Source organism: Labeo rohita, unplaced genomic scaffold (assembly GCF_022985175.1).
Source record: "Labeo rohita strain BAU-BD-2019 unplaced genomic scaffold, IGBB_LRoh.1.0 scaffold_614, whole genome shotgun sequence".
Taxonomy (NCBI): domain Eukaryota; kingdom Metazoa; phylum Chordata; class Actinopteri; order Cypriniformes; family Cyprinidae; genus Labeo; species Labeo rohita.
In genome coordinates, this window is record NW_026129540.1 from 7,422 (window position 1) to 17,208 (window position 9,787).

General features: G+C 34.3%; 1 protein-coding gene across 2 annotated transcripts in view; it reads left to right on the forward strand.

Moving 5' to 3' along the window:
- The window catches only part of LOC127161328 (uncharacterized), a 15,355-nt gene extending 6,212 nt beyond the window's left edge, over positions 1–9,143 (forward strand). Inside the window, exons 2-3 of one of the 2 annotated variants that reach the window (XM_051104013.1) lie at positions 1,986–8,622; positions 8,707–9,143. In XM_051104013.1, coding sequence (XP_050959970.1) covers positions 2,514–3,842 — 1,329 coding nt within the window. In that variant the 5' untranslated portion in view covers positions 1,986–2,513 and the 3' untranslated portion in view covers positions 3,843–8,622; positions 8,707–9,143. The remainder of the gene's footprint in view (positions 1–1,985; positions 8,623–8,706) is intronic. The other variant, XM_051104014.1, reaches the window with a different exon arrangement.
- Positions 9,144–9,787: the final 644 nt, after the last annotated feature.

Below are 9,787 nucleotides of genomic sequence, written 5' to 3' on the forward strand. Positions count from 1 at the left end.
CTGCATACTTAGACCACAGCAATTCCATGATCTTCTTCTCAGTTTCAAGGAATTTTTGCTCGCTGGCCTCTCTTTTCGCTATAGCATCCAGCGACTCACTGTTGTCACCTGTAGAGTCTATCTGGCTTTGTGCATCAACATACTCATTATTGGCATCAAGGAGCTTGTTATAATCGTCCCTCAATTTTGCCAACTCTTCTGACAGCTCAACTTCACGTAAACGGCCAGCACTACCTTCAAGGCGGTTTATCCTAGTTGTAAAGGTTCGTTGCGCGTTTGAGCGTTTCCGCTTTAAACTCTCCAGATCTGGTGTGTCATCTGCCATTTTGTCCCCGGTAATCAGAATCACTTTTTTAGCAAAACGATTCGTTCACTAGAATCACTTTTTTAGCATAAGATTCATTCAGAAGAATCGACTCAAAGATTCGTTCAACTGTCGCGGTTGATAGCTTCCTTTTTAGCCCCGCATCTATTATTTTCCGCACCGTTTTACTCACAATTGTATCAGTTGTTTAGTCCTTCAACAGCCCCGTCAGCTTTTAACTTCGGCTCCTCCGTTGCAGTGGTGTTAACGGCCGCTTCCTTTTCAGAATATGGGTCTCCGATCCCGACGTCGATCATCAACGATTGCTTATCCTCCGCTCGGCATCCGTGAATTTTCTAACACGGCTCCGACAGCGCTTTATAACTGTCCAGTTTTTTATTAAGTTACCTGCTGTACCTCAATAAACTCCCCACTGGAAGGGTTTCAGGGCAAGCACGGCGGATACAACTCAAGCCACTTTTTGATCTTTTATTTGCGTACACATACACGGGTTCCATCAACAAACTAGGCAGCCTGAATATTAACGCTACACTAGTTCATCAGTTAGCCATGTGACGTAGGAAGTGATCACTTTCCTATTGCTGTTAAAATTGGAGTGGACATAACAAAAGTGGAAGACGTGAGAAATCCAAGATGGAAGTTTATTACAGCTGATTGGGAGATTTTTAAAGATCTGTGTCAAAATAGAATGGCTGAAATTAACTATTCAGATATGGATGTAGATGAGTTGATAGTGATAGAATAAGTGATGTAATTAAAAATACAGCTGAGGAGGTAATAGGTAAAAGCAAGTCTAAAAACAGAAGAAAAGCGGTTCCATGGTGGAATGAAAAATGTAGTGAATTAGTTTGTAACAGAAACAAAGCCCTTAGGAAAGCAAGAAAATCGATATTGTTCGCTGATTACATTAATTATAAAAGAGCTCAGGCGATGGTGAGGAGAGAAATTAGAAGAGCAAAGAGAAACTATTGGAGAGAATTCTGTAATAAAATTGGAGTGGAAGTTGAAGTTAATGAATTGTGGAGTATGATCAGGAAGATGGGAGGAGTTCAGAGGAACGCTAGCATTGCGGTGTTAGCTGACGACAATAAGATAGCAGTAACTGATAGTGATAAAGCTGAAATGTTAGTGGAGACATTTGTTAAGGTACATAGTAATATGAATATATCAGAGGATATGAGGAAGTATAGGGAACAATGTGTGATGGATAATGCTCAGATATTTATAAAAAAGCCTGATGGAGGCACGCTTGATTCAGATTTTTCCTTGTATGAGATAAAAAGAGCTTTGGTGGGGATTAAACAGACTTCTCCTGGCAAGGATGATATTTGCTATGAGATGATTAAGCATCTATCGGATGTGTCTTTAAATTTGATATTAAGACTCTTTAATATGATTTGGGAAACAGGGAGATTGCCTGATGCATGGAAGCACGGGGTTGTAATACCTATTGCTAAACCAGGAAAAGATCAATCTCAGTCTATCAGTTATAGACCAATATCTCTGACATCTTACAACTTATGGAACGTATGGTAATGAATAGATTGTCGTATGTTATTGAGAGCAAGAACCTGTTTTCTGCATATCAGAGTGGATTTCGTAAGGAAGGAAAACCATGGATTCTGTTTTATGTTTGGAAAATGAAATCAGGAAGGCTCAGGTTAAAAAGGAAGTAGTAATAGGTGTGTTTTTCGATATTGAAAAGGCATATGATATGTTGTGGAAGGAGGGTCTTTTATTGAAGTTGGATAGTATGGGAATACAAGGTAAAATGTATAACTGGATATTAAACTTCTTGTTCGGAAGAACGATACAAGTTAGAGTAGGTTCTGCATACTCTCGGGTTCTTCCAATAGAGAACGGAACCCCTCAAGACAGTGTAAGTAGTCCTGTTTTATTTAACTCAATGATAAATGACATTTTTTCTAATGTTGACATTGGTGTTAGCAGATCATTGTATGCAGATGATGGAGCGTTATGGTTTAGGGGGAGAAATGTTTTGTATGTGGAAAAGAAAATGCAGAAAGCTGTTATGGAGGTTGAGGATTGGGCAAGGAAGTGGGGCTTTAGATTTTCTGTGGCAAAAACCCAGGTAATATGTTTCTCAAATAAGAAAATTAATCCGTCCCTAAATATAAAAATGTATGGGCAACAGTTAGAACAAGTTAATGTAGTCAGATTTCTCTGAATGTGGATGGACTCAAAACTAAATTTCAGAGTACATATTCAGAAGCTGATAGAAAAATGTAAGAAAGGGATAAACATATTAAGATGTTTAGCTGGAGTTGAATGGGGGGCAAGGCGTCAATCAATGGAAAGAATATATAAAGCAGTAATAAGAGCTAATATTGACTATGGTTGTATGGTGTATAGTTCTGCAAATAAAACCTGGACAAAAAATATTGAGAAGATACAAACGCAGGCTATGCGAATTTGTTGTGGAGCATTCAGGTCATCACCAGTGGTATCACTACAGGTTGAAATGGGAGAAATGCCCCTAGAGTTACGTAGACTTCAGCTGATGATGACATATTGGTCTAGTATTAAAACACATTCGGAAAGTCACCCAGTCAAGAACATTTTAAGAGAATGCTGGGAGTATGAATATAAAGAGTTTGCAAGCTTTGGTTGGATTGTAGGGAAGGAAGCACAGAGAATGGGTCTTGATAAGTTTGATATCGCACCAACAGTGGCGATCCCTGCAATACCTCCCTGGTTGTTCCCAATGCCACTTGTTGATTTAAACATTCATAAAGAAATTAAAAGCATCAACATGAACATCCCAATAGTTTCAGCTGTGCAACAATATGTCAATCATGCATACTATTCAGTTTTGCAGATATACACAGATGGATCTAAAGACCCAGGGACGGGAAGAACAGCAGCTGCGGTGTATATACCTAAATTTAATATCAAAATTGCTAGGAGAACTTCTGATCATGTATCTGTATATACTTCTGAATTATTAGCAATATGTCTTGCCCTGCAATGGGTCGAAGAGATCAAGCCTTATACTTCTGTGATCTGCACTGATTCAATGGCGGCTCTGACAAGTTTACAGAGTGGAAAATCAGACGCTAGACAGGACATATTATATGAAATATTACAGAGTATATATAGGATAAGGCAGTTAAGATTACTGGTTTATTTTCTCTGGGTTCCGGCTCATATTGGAATAGAAGGGAACGAATGTGTTGACCAGCTTGCAAAGAAGGCCCTGGAACATGCACAAGTTGAATTACAAATAACAATAAGTAAATCTGAAATTAAGAGATTGATTTATGTTGAAGTTGAAAAGAAATGGCAAAAAATATGGGAAAATGAAAGTAAAGGGAGGCATTTATTCAAGATCCAGGAGTGTGTTGGCAAAAGGAGAGTACATTACGGAAATAGAAGAAAGGAGGTTATCTTATCTAGACTGAGAATAGGACATATAGCATTAAATAATAGTTTGTACAGGAAACAGGTAAATGTGATAAATGTGGAATACCAGAAACGGTTGAGCATGTGCTTTTAATGTGTGTAGTGTATGAGAGGGAGAGATATCAGATGAACCAAGAACTGGAACTGTTGGGAAATAGTTGTATATCTTTAAAGACACTTTTAGGATGTGGATCAATGCAGATAAGAATATATGAAATATTGTTTAAGTTTTTAAAGAAGACAAGATTAATGGAAAGAATTTGAAAATGTGTATGTTGTGTTTATCTAAGTAATTTTTTTTTTTTTTTAAACTAATAGCTGTAATCCATAACCGTGTGCGTTCCACACTCCAGACCAGTAGGTGGTGGACATGCACCTTTAACGTTGGTTTGCCAATCCGCCAAAAAACTCGAGAGAAGAAGAAGAACTGCATCACATGCATTGATTGGCACATCTAAGACATTTTAGGGTGTCGTTTGGCCGTGCAAGCGCACAGAAGAGTAAGCGTAGTCTCATTTTAAAGATAACAACCTAATCTAAGAGCTGATATAAAGTTTTTGGCCACTTCTTGCACACGGAAGTAGTAATTGGAGCAGAAATGAGACCTAAATGTTTGTTTGTTTACATAAGTAATTTCCATCGTCTTGATTCTTTTGATAATTATTTTCTGTAATTTTTTAGATCAGTGAAATAACCAAAGCGACGGTGAGTCGTGCACCTTCACACTAGAGTTTACGGTTCGTCAAATACAGGTGCACTGCACATCCATTGAGATGAACTGAAAAATAACACAGATCACTTGACAGAGAATCAAACTCTGAACTCAGTCAGTGTTCAACGAGTGAAAATATATCTGTGCTAAACTTATACTTAGTGTCCAACTCACACACTGGCGAGTAAAATCTGAGAATTGATTATCCAGTGGCTCATATTAGACATCATTTAGTTACACAGAGTAAAGATTTAGTCACATATGCGAGTGATTTACTCACAATGTAGAGGTTGTTTTTCCGCTGTCAGGTTTGCACCTCTCACTCTTAGATTCATCTTTGAGCAATTGATATTATGTATTTATAGGGATGTAATGATATCAAAATCTTATAATACGATAATATAATAACGATAATAAAGTTAAATTCTTCTATCTAATGCACTTTGAGAGTTCAAAATTTAGAACAACTCATGTTCTTAACTAAGAAAACTTAAGTCAGAAAGAAGTCAGTGAATTGACTTGTACCTGAACTTTAAAGGGACCCAACACTCTTTTTATTTGTGGTTTACTGTCTCAGTCTAAAATACATTCACACTTTTATTTTAGGAGGACAAACAAATTAGTATATTATAATAATAACAACATTTTTTTTATTATTATTGTTATTGCTATGACAGTAATAGCCATATATTGTAAAACAGTTGCACTGTAAAATAAATGAAAATTATTATTTCATAGGTATATTATTTTTGCTTTACACTAAGGAATAACAATACTTGTAAATCATGAATCTTGCAGAATTTAACAGCAGTTTATTAAAAGTTTAACAAAAATTACATGGTTTTAAGGCCCTATGAAATATGTTTTATTATTTTTCTCAAATTCAGTTTTGTTTTCCATTAATTTTCTGGATTCTATTTTAATCGTTTCATTACATTTTAATAATCAAAAGCATGTCTAATGAATTTATAAAGGATAATTAGACTTGATATAGAATTAATTTATTATTGGCTATTTATTTCTCTTTTTTTGGTATACTGTGTTGTGTATTTACAATTTTCTGGTATTTTTTTATGATAAATATTTATTAAACATTGTTTTAATAATATTTTTATTAGTAGTAGTAGTACTATCTTTACATTAAGTAATATATTTCGGACTGTAAAGTTAAATCGAACTTTTCAGTTTAACTTTTTATTTTGACGGGTTGCTGTGAAGACTTTCAGGTTTCTGTTGGTATATTATATGATGATAGTTTTCCGCAAAAGAAACAGTAAAATGAAGTGACTCTCAGAGCAGAAATAAAATAAAACATAAAAAAAAAAAAAAAAAAAAAATGAACCCAAAAGTAATTACGGTGCGGTCAGTGAACCTCTTTCACCGGCGGCACAACGGCAAAACACACTGTTGCTCATATGAAACATTTTTACGTGAATATTATGACATAAGTGAGATACAAAACATTCTTTATACGAGAAATAATTGGTTAGCAGGCAAATGTTAGTAGTGACCATGCTTTTGGATTCATGCCGTTGGAGCCCAAACATTTAAAGTCATACGCGGCTACACTCTAAAAAACTGCTGGTTAAAAACAACCTAGCGCTGGGTAAAATATGGACATACCCAACGACTGGGTTGTTTTGGCGGTCTTTTCCCAAATCCTCACCATCTCACCCTTTAATTTCGCAGGTTTATTTTCTTATCATTCACTTTTAATCCATGATTTCGCATCTCTTACTGTGGTAAACTGGGGGTGGGAAATACAAGATTTCATGGCAATAAATTAAGAATTCGTTAATACGACTTTTTAATTTGTTCCCTCATTTTACAAATTAACTTAAAGACTTATAAAGTGAGAGGTGTATAGATGTAAGCAAAACAAACAATTTTCTTTATAACGTGACAACAAGATTGCGAATTCGAAAGTGAAATCATCCGAAGCTCGGCTTATAATACAGCAAAAGTGAACTTCTTTCACAAAATTCAAATCATAAATAATACTAGCCTACTGATGAAAAAGAAGGGGTTGAACGTTAAACACTTATTATTGTTTATTTAATCCTAACAAATAAGTTCTTGTTAAAAACTAACTTTCCAAACAAAAGGATATATATCAGTATCGGTCAAAATGAGATTAAAAATATCAGCATATCAGCAAAAATCCAATATCGTGCATCCCTCTTAAAAACCATAGTGCTGCTCTTTTTATCGATTTAACCAAAGCTTTTGATTCTGTAGATCATGAAATTCTGAAACAGAGACTATTAGTGTAGGTTTATCAGTAAATGCTGTTGGATGGTTTGTTAATTACTTATCAGATAGATCTCAATGTATATAGAGGTGCTCACTTCTATAAATAAATATGGTCGTACCACAGGGATCGGTCCTTGGGCCATTATTATTTATTTTATATGTTAATAATAATGGTGCTAATCTTGTACATTATAGTTTTCATTTATACACTGATGATGGTGATTTACTCTGCATAAACATTGGATAAGGTTCTGAGTCATCTTCAATTTGATTTTGATGTAGTTCAGCAAACACTGAACGATTTAAAACTTGTTTTAAATGTGGAGAAATCTAAACGTATGATGTTCACAAAAAGAAAGCCTGCACTCTCAAACTCATGCTCAATTACTACTCTTCAAGGTTTGGAGGTTGAAGTAGTATCTAAGTATAAATACCTGTGATTTTTAACTGATTATTCTCTTTCTTTTGGGCCTCATATTCAGTACCTAGTGAGTTAATTTAAGTTGAAACTGGGACTTTTTTTTTTTTTTTTTTGAAGGAAGGAAGGAAGAGATTGGTAGCAGCTACATTTTTGTCAGTGTTGGATTACTGTGATATCATTTATATTCAGGCACCTAAACATCGTTTACAGGCGTTGGATTTGGTTTATCATGGAGCATTAAGGTTTATCACAAATTCAAGAGCCCTTATTCATCATTGTTTATTGTACTCTCAGGTTGGTTGGTCGGCGTTGTTAACCCTGTAGACTTAAACATTGGTACTTATTTATATATAAAATCATTTTAGGTTTAACTTCCTTTGTATTTACAGCAGAATATCATTCAAAAAAAGGTGTACAGAATTATGGGCTTTGCTCACAAGACTATTATCTTTTAATCATCACTAAAGTCTGTACTAATATAAGTCAGTGGGCATTTAGTTATGCTGCTCCATTTGACTGAAATCAAGTCGTCGTTAGACTCAAATGCGACAACTGGTCCCTGATGAATGAATAATTGAAAGTATCCACCTTATTCTTCATCACAGAATTAAGCATATGGGTGAGACTTCCAGTTCATTAGCTGCTATAGGGAAATAGTGCAAATAATTACAATGTGCAATAAACGGTAAAACTGTTTGCACTACAAACCAGTGTGTTCATAATTAGGATAATACATTAAAATAATATGGTAAGACACACCAATTTGCAATGTCAAGCAACAAATCAAGCTGTTTTGTACAGCTAAAAATAGCTGGAAGGGAATGAGCCCAGAATCAAGAAAAATAAAATGTTTTCATTTGTATGGGAATAATAAGGCGGATGATCAGAATAATTAAATATCTCAATTAATATTATCTGATATTTGTGATTAGTTACTAATTAGAAACACAATCTAAATGTAATGATCACTTGAAAATTGGAGTCAGATTAAACACAGAGCTACAATAAAATTTAAACTCAATCCCAACTTTGCAGAAGCGCAAGTAAAAGATATGTCATAGTTATACTATAATGTTACTCTCATTTTATCATTATCACCTGTATAGTACTATAAACTTGTTCAGCATCACAATCAGGAATCATGTGGGTCGAGTGCATTTAAATTAATGCTTTAGCTGCTGGCAAGTTAAAATCTCTGTTGTGCTGATCCTGGTGTATAGAAAAAGTAGTGCTCATACAAACACACACACAAACACACTCTCACACTAAAGATTAAACACAATCTCTGAGATCATTCATGTTCTTCACTCTCTGCAGGCTGATTAACTGCAGTATTGGAGAGGAAGGCTGTGCTGCTCTGATTTCAGCTCTGAGATCAAACTCACACCTGAGAGAACTGGATCTGAGATGTAATAAACCAGGAGACTCAGGATTGAAGCTGCGCTCTGCTCTACTGGAGGATCCACACTGTAAACACAAGAAACTATAGTAAGTAATTAAGTAAATGCTGTCATTTATTATCTTCTGTTAAAGCAGATCTTAGTGTATTTTATCTTTCTCTGTATTTTACAGCATTTGACAGTGGAAACTTCACAAGCTCCAAACAAGTGAATCAAAACAACACGTCCTGAACAAGACTGTCACCTGGACAAATGCAGATACTGATCCAGCAGTTTCATATGTGAAGGATTTTTGTTATTAATTTTCATTTAGCCTATTTTGTTTTTCTAGTCTTAAAAATAATCAAACAAACAAAAAAGTAGATTGGACATACTAACTGCACTGTAAAAAAATTAGTGTGAAATTACAATATATTTTGGGTTAATAATTGCACACTGTAAAACTTTTCACTATAAATTTGCAGGAATCTATAAAGTATTTTTGTACCAGTAAAGTACTGTATATTTTTATACAGTTTATTCTGTATACATTTTGTATATTTTGTCATTTTATTGTATTTTTTTCTGTATAGAGAATTACAGTGTAATAAAAGTTGTCCTGTAAATTAACAGTAAAATACTGGCAGCATATTTTGTCGCCTTGGAATTATAAGGTTCTATCTGACATTTTTGTCAAAATTGAGTCACATATTCTTATTCTGTGACAACTTATTTACATTATGTGATGTTTTTTTTTTTTTTACATTTAGTGTACATTTTAGGACTTTTTATTTAGAAAACAAAAAGGTTCTATTCTAGAAAGTCGAACTCTAACTTGGTTCTATAAGGTTGTATCTGTGAGCCAATCAGCTCTTCAAATGCACACAAGAGGATCAATCAGGATCAACTTTCTTTGTCATGTCACTGGACTGCACCGTAACAGGGTTATGGCTAGAAGAGATACAGCTCCGGCCGGAAGTGGTGCAAAAACTCATTGGATGTACAGGAAAAAATTAAATGAATAGTGAAAAAAAAATTAAATGAATAGTGAAGTAGCAAACTATTTTTTTTTCTTACTAATAATTGATGATATTGATGATATAAAAAATATTAGTGCAGAAAATATCAAACTTACAAAAAAGTGACATTACAAGCAAAGCACCATTTATACATATATGTATATAACAAAACATAAATAATACAAAACTAAAGCTTTACAAAAAAAGGAAAGAAAAAAAAAAAATTAAAAAGGTAAAATAAAAAATAACTGTTTT